The 12,617-nt window shown below is 41.9% G+C and overlaps 1 protein-coding gene across 1 annotated transcript; it reads right to left on the bottom strand.

Moving 5' to 3' along the window:
* Nucleotides 1-545: 545 nt before the first annotated feature.
* Nucleotides 546-11,815, bottom strand: lemd3 (LEM domain containing 3). Its single transcript, XM_008401549.3, has 13 exons — nucleotides 10,473-11,815; nucleotides 8,194-8,234; nucleotides 7,308-7,377; nucleotides 6,944-7,017; nucleotides 6,726-6,805; nucleotides 5,498-5,643; nucleotides 3,351-3,452; nucleotides 3,177-3,279; nucleotides 2,944-3,107; nucleotides 2,387-2,468; nucleotides 2,118-2,223; nucleotides 1,945-2,023; nucleotides 546-1,880 (listed from the first exon to the last, which is right to left on the bottom strand). Exons 1-13 carry the CDS (start codon nucleotides 11,764-11,766, stop codon nucleotides 1,720-1,722), a joined length of 2,502 nt encoding a protein of 833 aa, XP_008399771.2. The 5' UTR covers nucleotides 11,767-11,815; the 3' UTR covers nucleotides 546-1,719.
* Between the last annotated feature and the right edge of the window lie 802 nt (nucleotides 11,816-12,617).

The following is a 12,617-nucleotide window of genomic DNA, read 5'->3' on the forward strand; positions in this document are numbered from 1 at the left end:
TCCTCTAGTGGCATCTCAGAATTTAGGGTCCCCTTGAAACAAGTCTCAGCTTTGACTGTTTTCTTCCCAGGTGTGTCCTTTCATTTTCCATTTGCTTTGGATTTCAACCCAACAATATATTTTTTATAAATATTAGCATCCCATGGAAGAAATGCGTCCATTGTCTTATGCGACAATTTTGTGTTTAAGAACCAAAACTAGAAATGATGGCTCTTTAAAAATGACAATGTCCTATATTATATAAAAAAATTCTGTTTTTTTCCCCCTAGAATATGACACTTGTGGTTGGGGTTAGGCAAAAATGGCTCTTTGGCTTGTGAAGATACAGATCTGTGACAAGACCCATTGGATCAATAAATAAGAACTTGATAATCAAGAGACATAACCTGATTTAATTCTGATTACGTAGAACTTATCTGCAGCCATAAATGGCCAGAATAATATGGGATGCAGTAAAGAAACAACATACATATAAGAATTCCTTTCCATAGTGTCCACTCCTTTGTGAGCGTTCAGATGGTCCAGAGTAAAGCTCTAAATGCTCCTTTATTTCTCAAAGTGTTCACTTTATTTTGTCTTAAACATCCTGACAAGCCTTACAAAGCAAGTGTCAATTATTAATGAAAAACATACAACAGGTCTAGTGACATTAAAATAGTACATAACCCTCATTAAAAATGAAAATAAATAGAACCTTTTGGTTTAATATCAAAGGAAACTTCTACAAAACGGCAACTTCCAAGTTTCCAAACTAAGAACTATGTCTGCCTCATTTCTCCTCTAAACAATTTCAATATTTTCTATATCCGGTACATTCTCTAAAGCAGTGCCAGTTCAAAAAAAGCACAATTTAAGGCACAGTTGGATCATTTGCAGCAAACCGTCGCTGCAGCAAGCAAATGTAAAATATGAAAACTTTATGCACAATTTTACACAGCAAGAACTGAGTCCGATACTGTATTATCTGCATTAAAAACAAGTATCAGCTCATGTCATGTTTTAGGAATATAAAGGTGCAGCAGAAACAGGAGACTGGAAGCTTCCAATGCTTCAGATGCTTGCAGTGTGTGGGATACGTGGAGTTCAGGATCCTTCCATCAGAGTGCTGACATCATGGTTAAAGACGAGTCACACCGACTCTGGTGGAGCAGGAAGTTTAATCTAATCTAATCTAATCTAATCCTGTACTGTGAGTGTGGGTGAGGGGAGGAGTCAGGTGGTGCACTCTGCCCCTTTGGGCAGTCAGATGGAGCTAAAGAAATGATGGAGTTTTTCCCAACACGCTGGAATGCTGCTGTTGCATAATCTCAGGGTTTTCCTGCAGATGCACTCAGTCTGCTGACAGAAGCATCAGGATGTGTGCTCAGATCATCAGCCTCTCTCTCTCACAAAGATACACATACAGAGACACACACACACACTACGATGGAAAACTTGTGCTTCAGAAGGATTCCCATCTTCCAGTTGCCAGCATGGAGGCGGTGATAAACAGAAGTGAACAGTGACAGTGTTGCACTGAAAGCTTACATACATGACTCCACTGTGGCAATGAGCGATGGAAAAGAACAAAGATAACAATAAATACTCACTTTGCTTTGTTTTCAATTCTATGACACTTGAAATATAAAGTTGATGTTTTTAAAAACTCTGCACCACTGAACAGCTTGTGCTGCCGCCTCGCTGCGGGGCCACAGTTCTATGATACAAGGAGGGGCCCTCTCAGGAGAAGCCTGAGGAGTTGGGGCCCCCATGCTGCAGTGGGCAGGGAGCCGGGGTCTGGTGGAGGCTGTACGCCTTCAGGGGCGCACTGCAGCCCTGGGCCTGCGGGAAGCGCTGGTGGTACCGGTCCAGACGCAGATACTTGACTGTCACCAGCTTACCTGCACACAAACATCACTCTATAACACAGAGCCACACACACATAACTTAATGCATGTAACTCACCATCAAACCAGGAGCCATGCAGGGCTTTGAAGGCTTTTCCTGAGTGCTCTGCAGAAAGACACTTGACATAGACGCAGCCCTGCGGAAACACACAGTCAGAGCAGGAGAACCACAGAACCAACCCGCTTCAGAACCACAGAACCAACCCGACTCAATGACACCACACAGCTCACCTCTTTAGAGTTCTTATCAACAGAAATATGAACGATGCCGTCATTGTCACTGCATTTCTCCAGGATGGCTTCCTGGATGGCCAAGTCCCAGCTGTCACCAACCTCCCTGCGCGCGCGCACACGCACACACACACACACACACACACACACACACACACACACACACACACACACACACACACACACACACACACACACACACACACTGAAAATCTGCACACAGGTTGGAGATGGAGAGCCTTCGGTAGTTCAATCATGGAGGTACTTACATGTCTGGATCAAACATGTTTCTGATCTTCAGACATGGAGTCAGACTGTTGGGCGGTGAATTCCTCCGATCTAGAGGGAATGCTGGAAAAAAACACAAACATGAGACCAGCATTCATTTCCTGGCTGTAAACCAGCCGCCATGCAGCGGTCTGCCGCACATCTGCTGCAGCTCTAAGACTTTGACAGAATCATTCTGGCAGCTGCCTGTCTCTGCATGCTCTCCACCTCTACAGGAAGTGACAACATGAGGGAAGGCAAACCCTGAGGAGGATGACAGGTTGATTCAAAATAACCATTTGTCCCAAGAGGGAAATGAATTGCTGTTGTAACTGAGATAATCCAAGTCAGGGTTTTATCCAGAAAACTTGCTAAGCCTGTTGGTCAGGCCGCCGAGTTTTTGTATTAAAAAATGTTGACAGGAAATGTAAAATATTACCAGGTAATTATGTTACTGGAAGACATTGTTGACAATGCTTAAACACACAACTAGAATCTTAAAAGCAACAAACAAAAAAAATACAATAAAATAAATAAATAAATAGCAGCAGCATGGTACCTTTCCCCTGCCACATCTTGGATTTGTCAGAGCTGAGGGGCGGCTGGATCCACCTCCACACCATGAAGTCTGCTCCCTTGATCTGCTGTGTCTCTGTCCGGATCCTGGACTCGTTAGCTGAGAGGAACTTCACGGCTCGCTCCCAAACCTTCTTCATCTTTCTCCTGAGGAGTAACTCGGTTAACCTGGTCTCTGGAGGCTGACAGACGCTTCCTGCTGCTGTTGGAACTCACCTATCCTGGGGTTGAACCAGGGAGTCTCTGACATGGGGGATGGGCAGGTAAGGCTCTAGGTCCCGGTTCTCTTGGCATGCCTCACCGTGGGTCCTTAACACATCTGGACCACAACAGTTTACACTGATTTCTGGTTTTTGCTTCAAGTTGTGATGTGACGTGTGCTGATCTTACCGATGATCCTCTCCACCATGTCGTACATCTGCCTCGTCTCCTCCTCCTCTCTCCTCCAGCGATACTTCACGTAGCAGATCACACTGCACACTAAGCCTACAACTGCAGACATGACGCTTTCATGTTAAGTTCACTCAGCAATACACCTGATACAAATAAGAATGTATTAAATACAGGGTGGGGGTTAGCCCAGATCCTGGTGGGAGTGGACTGTGGAAGCAGGGAATCTGTGAAGTAGAGCTGGACGATATAAGCGTTTCGTATCAGTCTATCGATAATTATTGATTTGTTTTGTTTTATATATGGAGCCAAGAGACACAGCCGAGTGTGGCGATGAGGGAGGGGTTAGTGGGCTGTGATCAGATTCACTACTGTCAGCTTATCCACTTTGTTGCTGTATTTATAAAATCTCTCAGGCCCCCTTTTTTCTTTTAAATAAGAGATACTGACAAATCAAGAGTCTTTTTCTGTGTTGTTGGAGACTTTTATTGTGACATCACTGTGCAGCTTGGCACAACCTGTCTGTCCTGAGCTAGCAGCGAGAGCAGCCATTAGCCTCCATTAGCTTCCTTCTTCAGTCTGACAGTCATCAGTTCAAAGAAAATTTGCACCTAAATAGCTTATTTAGAAGGTCCATCAGTAACAAAAGTTGATTTGGGAGTGAGTTTCACTTTAAGAATACTTAAATTAGACATTCACATTTATGCTCTTATTTTGTAGAGGGTTATTTTGAGGAACAGTACTGTTTCCTCTCCTCATATTCTCCCCCCAATAACTAAAATAAGAAACAAACAAAATAAAACAGACAGTACAGAACTGGTGGTACAGGTTAGATACTTACTGTTCAGTACAGAACAGTAAGTAGAGCTCACTTAAAAATAAGTAGAGTTTCTGAGGGCTGTATAGAACCTATAAATTAAAATGTCAAAATTAAATGGGTGCTTGAAGGTTGTAGTCTTTCAACACAAGCCTTATTTAAGTCATTTAAAAAAGTTTGATGAAAAAAGGTTTGTCATATCCTCCTATAATATTCTTATATAACAATCCTAAAACATATAGTCCTCATGTTCTTCGGATGCGGTCCAGCAAATGACGTTTATTCTGTACCCAGAATGCATCACTGTAGAATGACAGCATGTAGTTCTACAATAAACAGTAAAAAATCTCCTGATGTCCAGTGTGCTTTCTGACCAAAACCCTACTGTGATTAATAAGTATGAATCAGCAACAGTTAGCTAAATGTGTCATCATTAGAGATGTGCCGATCAGGTTTTTTCCTGCCGATACCGATACCGATCACCGATACCGATCACATAATAATAATAATTATTTTTTATCATAAACACTACCGGTTACATTATGTGGAAAAAGGAACCATGAATTCACCTTAATTTAGACAAAAACTTGTTTTTAATAACTTTTTCCAAGAAGAAAACTAAACAAAACAAAACAGGCATTGTGCAAATTGTACTGCTATTGATACCATCTTTAACAGACTGAAAACATATGAAGGCTCTGAAGAGGCTAAATAATGCAAAGAGCCAAAATAAAACTTCTCAACATTGCCAAAAAGTTCAAGTATAAAACTTAACAATCAAAGGCAAATACAGGTTCCATTACAATGAACAATCCAGAGTTCCTGAATGAAAACTTCCTGATAGCATAGCGGCTAGCTGATTACTGCTAGTTCTGAGTGGCTGTTTCTGACTGAACGGAGTAATTATGCAGAGCAGGGAGGAGTCAGTTGCGCGATATGTCAGCTGTTTGGGATTCCCCTCTGCTCTTACGTCACCGCGCTTTCTGATTGGCTACCTGTCACATTCAGCAGGTCGTATTCTCGTTCCCAGACAGAAAAAAACCCCACAGGTTGCAATAAAAACTCCAAGACAACCCAAATTGGGTATTTTCAGGATTTAGCGGGAACACCAACACCGTTTTAGCACGAGCTTCCACTAAATATCATGTTGATATTAGTGGAACTAATATTTATGATTAGCACTTCAGGGTTATCATAGCTAGCTTATCGGTTAGCGGTACAGACCGCTGCTCCTATTGCTCCAGAGCTACATGTTTCAGATCTGATGTTACTTTTATAGCTTTGACCTTCCCTGCCCCTCCCAGAACTCCATGCGTTTGGGTCCACTCACCAACGGCAACGACCAGGACTTTGTTCATGACTGTGAGCAAAGCTCGACGAAAGCGGCAGGTGAACGGCATTCTGGGATGCGTGGATTCCAACCAAGAGATCTCAGACACATCCGTCACTAGGTCGTCAGCTAGCTCCCCGCTCAACCTGGAAACACACAAGTTCACACCAAAAATACTTTATCTGTTGTGGTTACAGTATGAAATGATTGCCTGTGCAGCTATTGTTTCCATGGTTTCCAGAGCTTCTTTTACAGATACAGGACATGTGTCACTTATAAGAGATTAAAGAACAGACCAGCTACACCTGACTGATGCATGTTGTACAGTAACAATCTCTCCTAGCAAAATTCTTTATACCCCTGGCAGATTTAGATTAAAGCTTATTCTCATTCAACTAATAAGTTGGTTTCTAATATGTAATGAGACCGGCATCTCTCAAAAGATAAAATAGTAATTTGTATGGCATTACCATCAGTTAAAATGATTAATCCTGGACTGGATTATTCTTGATTGAATCTCAGGTTGTGATCACTACCACGTTCATTTCAGTGTAGCAGAGCTGCTGTTAACAGAAGTCCATTATCATTAGCAAAGGATGACAGTCTCCGTACGTCAGTACATTTTTCCAGAGAAAATATGATCGCCAACATGATGGATGAGGAACATGATGATGAAAAAACAAACAAGGCTTATTCTTATTCTTTATGTGAATAAGCTCAACATTTAGGTTCCTTATTTTGAAATAGACAAAGGAGATGTTCATATCTGTCATGCTGGAGCTGATACGTCTGCCTTTGTTTACATTTCACTTGGTGGCATAAAATAAAGACCAGACTCTCTGACTTATGGAAAATTTTGGATTATAATAGTCAATTAAATATTCGGTCCTTAACAGAAGAAGGGAGATGTTCCTTAAAAGCCCACCGCTAATAAGAATTAATTTTATTTATAATGTTCTTTATACCAAATTGAGATCTCAAAGGGCACATTCACACACCGATGGTGGTAAACTACTGGATTATAGTCATGGCTGCCCTGGGCAGTCTGTCAGAAGCCAGGCTGCAAACAATGAGTGCTGAGCAGGTATCGTAACGCCATTACCCCCTTATATATTCTTTTAATACAACTTTAAACATCAACATACATTTATACCAACAAGCAGTCCATGATGGATAAAGATGAGTTTCTATAGCAACAGTCATGTGAACATTTTCTCCCCATCCTCACCTTATACCGACATCCTGGCCAGCTCGAATGATCCACTCTAGAGAGACGTCAATGAAGTCTTTAAAGTCTCCATCCTGAGCCTTAAAAACACACACATTTAAAACCAAGACGATTGAGTCCATCCCAGGTCGAACTCTGATGGTTTCCAAATGTAAGCTTCTGATGCTCAACCAGGGCAAAATCTGACCCCAAGTCAGCGTCTGATTCATGTCACCTACCAGTAAATAATGTGTGACCTGCTCTCTGGACAGACTCCTGCTAGCATACTGCTGCTCTCCACAGTCATGATGACCTGTGAAGCAATGCCAGAGTTACATCACTGAGTAACTGCTTACAGTAGAGTACATTCTTTACAAGGAGTTCATATAGTAACAGCTGATTCTTATAGGAGGCAGCATGAGTCATGGTTAATAAATCCTAAACTGGAACTGAAAACTTTGTTCTGAACAGAACTCAGGATTCATGGGACATTACTGTTGTGGAGTCAAAGTGTTGGGACAGATTTTAAAAGCACTGGCTGTCTGTGTGTTATGGAGCATGTGTTCATATGAAGCTCAAACTGAACAATCAGTCCATATCTACCAGCAACGATGGCCAGGTGATCATGGAGGCTGAGCAGCAGCTTTAGGATCACGTCTTTTTCTGTCTTACTCTGAGAAAAACAAACAAACAAAAAAAAACAACACTTGGTTACCATAGCAGCATACCATACAGAACTTTGTAACATTAGCTCTGTACCGACATGCCTATGACACAAACTGATCCTGAACATCAGCAGTGTTAAGATTTGGAGCCAGAGGTTAAAAGAGCTCTTGGCTAGGTCAGCTGGAGGTGGCGGTGGTCTGACCAATCAGACGATTTTACACTTAGACACGTAAAAACAATGCAATAGCAAAGCCTGCTTGAGCACAATGTTTGGTAGGATTCAATAAATCGGCCATGATTTCCTTAAGTTTGTCAGATCAGCAATCAATATTTGTATGAGAAACTGATCTGTGCTGGAAAAGGACTGAAAACCAGCCCTGCCATGACGGAAACCCCCCTTGCTCTCCCCAGGTCACGCCTCAACATGCTGTTAACATCAGTCTATGAGGCAAACTGAGCTACTACAGTTGCTGAGTTTACTAAGGCAAACTCAACAACTTTGTCGCCATATTTAGCAACTTTTCAGAAAACAAAGTCAGTCATGTTTTTTGAAGATCAGTAATCAGCCAGAAAATTACAATCAGTGCAAACTTAGATGTGACGTTTTGTTGTGCATTCATAGTTTGTACATTAATATATTTGACCTATCGGATGGACTAACTGCCATTCACACATCTAATGTACATTTTTTGTGGTAGGTCATATTTAATAAGTTAAAAACAACACAAAAAAACAATCAAATATTAAAAAGTTAATCTTTACTTTTTAACATTGTGAATGTCTGAAGATGAATGTATGTCATAAAGGAACAAATTATACTTACATATGAGGAGTCAAAGTTGCTGCCAAACGGGTGACTCTTAACTACAGCAAAGAGACAAACAAGGATTAATGAAGATAAAAAGATTAAATCAAAAGTTAACCAGAACTTTTTAAAATGTGTTCAGAATAAAAGCAACTCTTGTAAATGTTTATGGAAACTTTTTACGCGACAAGAAACGTTTGATCACTAAGCAGGTGAGCCCAGATCCAGTCCAGCCTCCAGCTGCTCCCTCTGAGAGCCATCGAATCCTCCTTCACATCATCAAAAACTGATCAAAAGTCATTTGAAGATCAAATAAACACAAAAGGCAGTTTAAAGACGATTCCTTTGTTAGGAGAATGCATCTATCCAAACCACCCTGGACCTGAAGGAAGACAGAATGACTCTCCTTGTTAAGACATAATTTCAGTTTCATCTCACCAGAGTAGCGGTTCTCAATGTGGGCGGTGCCGCCCCCCAGGGGGCGTTCAGAGGACGGCAGGGGGCGCTGGCGGACATTTTTTCAAAAGGGGGGCGCTGGGATTCCTTTGGGGGGCGTTTGGTCGAAGGTAAACTTTACACTTTAAATGCACAACAATGCCAGTTTAGACTTTGAGCAACTTGCTGAAACTGTATTGTGTAACATTAAATCATGCTTGGCTGCAACTGTATCGATGGCAGCTCTTCTTCTATTCAGTGTTAGCTTCTGGCGCAGCTTCGCTCCTGCTACTGGTAGCTTCACTGCATCAGTTCAGCGTTACACTGGCTGATGACGTTGCTGTGATTCACTTTGTCTGGTATTTTTTTACATATGTTTTGGCAGTTCTGTGATCATGTCAAAGCAGCAACTTATATTAAAAAGTGTTTTATTTCCATTTGTAGGCTGCCCGCTTCCATGGAAGGACAACAGAAAATCGCTCTTATAAACATGTAATTACTAAAATCACGATACCGTGACTTTGTATCCCTCTGACAAATGGACCCATTTAAATAAAGAAATCCCTCCTTGGGTGATACCACGATAGAGAGCGTTGATTTTATAGCGTTAACACCGGTGCTGTAAGTGGTCCGGTATGAAACGGTTGTGATAGAACAACGGTACCACAGCACTTTCAAATTTCAATAATCAGAATGCCAAAATTGTTTCCGATGTTTTTAAAGGTTTATGTCAGTCTGACATTTCCCCATCGATACGCTTCTGACCGCTGCAGGGGGTTTAAAAAACAAACAAAACAAAAAAACGACGCGCACATTGCGCAAAACTCTGAAACAGGAGAAGTGGGACATAAAACGGAGCAACGAACTAGATGTGAATTATGGCATAAAAACAGAGAATCTGACGCTGAAAAATGAAAAATCAACACATGATGTGAAACATGACGATTAGGCAATTATTTTTGATAAATACAGAAGCAAGCATAAAAATCAAAACATCTACAATAGTAGATAGTAACTTTAATAATAAAATAATAGTCCGTGCAAAGTAACCTACAAATTCTTTGGTGGGGGGCGGTGAGGGTACTGGATAAAGGCTAGGGGGGCGCTGGCCCACAAAAGGTTGAGAAACACTGAGCTAGAGCCTGAAGCATCAATTCAACAGAACTTGAGAGACATGACCAACACCATCAACAAAGAGTCAACATTCAGATTTTACATTATGTCGAGATTCAAGAGCTTTCTACTCCAGATGAAGTATTGCCGATGAAAACTTTACAGAACGTCACTTTAAACGATGCTCATAAACCTGACAGAGAGGCAGAAGAAGGAGAATCATTGGAAGAAGAACTGAAGATTCATCCAGCGAAGCAGCAGCAAGCAGTTATTCAGATCTTTGTTAGCTGTAAGCTATAAATCAGTCACACAATACAATACCAAACAGTGGACATATATTATATACAAGTTTCACTTTTGGAACTGAAAAAATACAGAAAAAGAAATTACTTTTAAGTATTCCTGTTGACATATATTTGTGGTATACTTCATAAACTAAACCACTTTTTCATTTTAAATTTACCTTAATCTTTGTGACTGCAAAGTGTTCTTGCCCTGTGATTATGAATCCATATGTCTGTCAACATCAATAAGTTTTATGTATTTATGTAAATGCCCTGCCTCGTGTAATAACTGGATTTTATTGTTGGATCTCACCAGCTGATGGCAAAACAAAAAGCTGCGGTGATTACTAACTGCAGCCAGTAATCCTGGTGTATTTTAAATTCAAATCTCTTTCACTCCAGCTAGTAATGTGTCCCTCTCTACCGGATGGAGATGGGCCAACATGAAACATTTGAGATACTTACTGACACCATCCCCCGCCGGGGATCCCGAGCCCCTCATGCGGATGTACATGAGGCCGAGCAGGAGGAAAAAGAGGCAGGCTGCGGTGAGCAGGAACATGGACAGGTAGTGCGCGCTGAAGCTTCCGGAGGAAGGTTGCTCCTCTCTTTTAAACTGCAGCAGCAGCTCATCCTCTGGGGCAGTTGGCTTCTTCTTCTGGGTTCCCGGGCCGTATGCGTGGTTCGGGACGGGGCTGTGATTAGAGTAGCCCCCCTGAGGGCTCAGGGTCAGGCTGTAGGAACCGCGGTGGCGCGGTCTCAGCGCGACGCTGGCCATGTTGCTGCCGGACGCCCCCTCCTCGCTGTTAATATGGTTGTTTTCTCCGGTCTTACTCTGGTGGTCCTCGCCGAGGGACACGTAGATCGGCTTCCTGGGAAGCATGTGGCTCCGTAAGCCTCCCGATGCGTCCAGGTCTCCTTTCTTCCCTCTCTCCTCATACTCCTCTCTGCCGCCTGCCATGGCTCTGTTCCCAAGCGGATTAAGCGCACAGTTTTTCCCTCCGGTCCGGGACCCTCCGCCGTCTACATGCGAAGAAAATGGTCCGCTTGTGTAAATCCGTCGCAGCTCCAAACACCTTCGGTCTCGCTCTGGGCCTCCAGGGCCCCCAGCTTCCTCCTCGTCCGAGTCTGAGTACTCTCCGGCTAGTTTGCTAGTGTTCAGGCGAGCGGCGCTGCGACCATTAACCGGGTGGGAATTCTGCACTTCATCACTAACGTCTTCGTCCCTGGATTCAGGATCATGCATAGATCTTTTACCAGTTTCCCAACCCAGCGAGGCACTTGTCTGTCCGTCTGGGTTCGGGAATGAATTGCTTTTCAGAGCAGTCCCAACGCCATACTGCTTCTTGTTAGCCTCGTTAAGAGGCGTAGCTGCTCTAATCTTCAGCTGTTGTTGTTGTTGAAGGTGTGGGCTTCGGCTGGGTCTTTTCATGTGATCCAGGTTCTTTCTTTTCAGTGGCGTTTCCGCGTCAGATTCGTCAGAGCTGAAGCCGAGAACAGAGGACTTTAGGCCCGGTCTCCTACCGGAGCTCAGGCGCCTGACGTCATGTCTAACTGGCCTTGGTGCCCCAGTGCTGCTGCTGCTGCTCGTCCCGCTGACTCGGCCTTTACCCCGCTGCTGCTGCTGCTGCTCCTCGCGAAACTTCTTCAGTTTCTTTAAATACACCGGACGTGTGTTTTCTGTGACTGGGCCAGGAGTGTAACCGAAGCACTTCAACTGGGAAAAAAGCTCCTCATCTGTTAACTGCGTCGACGCCATCTTTGGAGAGGAAAAAAATGTCTGAAACGTTCTTCTTCGTCCGTTTTCTTATCAATTGCTATCGTCAACACAAAGCTGCATTACTGCCACCTACATTAGAATATATTCTATTTGATTATTGATGAGTTACTTATGATACTACTACTACGACTAATAATAATAATAATAATAATAATAATAATAATAATAATAATAATAATAAATCAGCCAAAAGAGCCACCAGAAAGAAAACAAATGTTCATCGTTCTCATGAAAATTTTTTATTTTGTGGGGAAGTACAGTGCCCAAAATTATTCACAACCCCTGATTTAGATTTAAAATGACTTTTATTCCATCAAAAATGTTTCCCTACCCTTCCCCTATTTAAAATGAAGCAGGGCTATCTGAAAAGATTGTTCAACAATTTAAAATGAGGATTCATAAAAAAAAAAAAAAATATATATATATATATATTACATTTTAGTAAAATTTGTCATCTCAATAATCAATGGAAAAAAAATACTTATTACAGCAACTAGACCCTTCTTATAATGAGTGAATAGCTTTTTGTCTTTTTTCACTGGTACCATAATTTATTTTGAGATTAAAATAAATCTGTGCCATCCTTCTAATCTTTACCTCGCTCCACATATTCTTGGTCAGACTGAAGTCAGAATTCTGGCTGGGCTACTCTAAAAACATAATATTACTTGTAGTCAGAAGAAAGATGTTGGTAAAATTAAAAAGATTATTTTAATCCTATATCTGCCAGGTTTAGGTGAAGCTTGGGTTTACCTAAAAATGAATGTCTGATTAAGAAAACAATGAAATACACTGAGAAATAAAAGACTAAGTGTATTGCTAGAAGGAAC

Source organism: Poecilia reticulata, chromosome 23 (genome assembly GCF_904066995.2).
Source record: "Poecilia reticulata chromosome 23, P_reticulata-male-v2, whole genome shotgun sequence".
Classification (NCBI taxonomy): domain Eukaryota; kingdom Metazoa; phylum Chordata; class Actinopteri; order Cyprinodontiformes; family Poeciliidae; genus Poecilia; species Poecilia reticulata.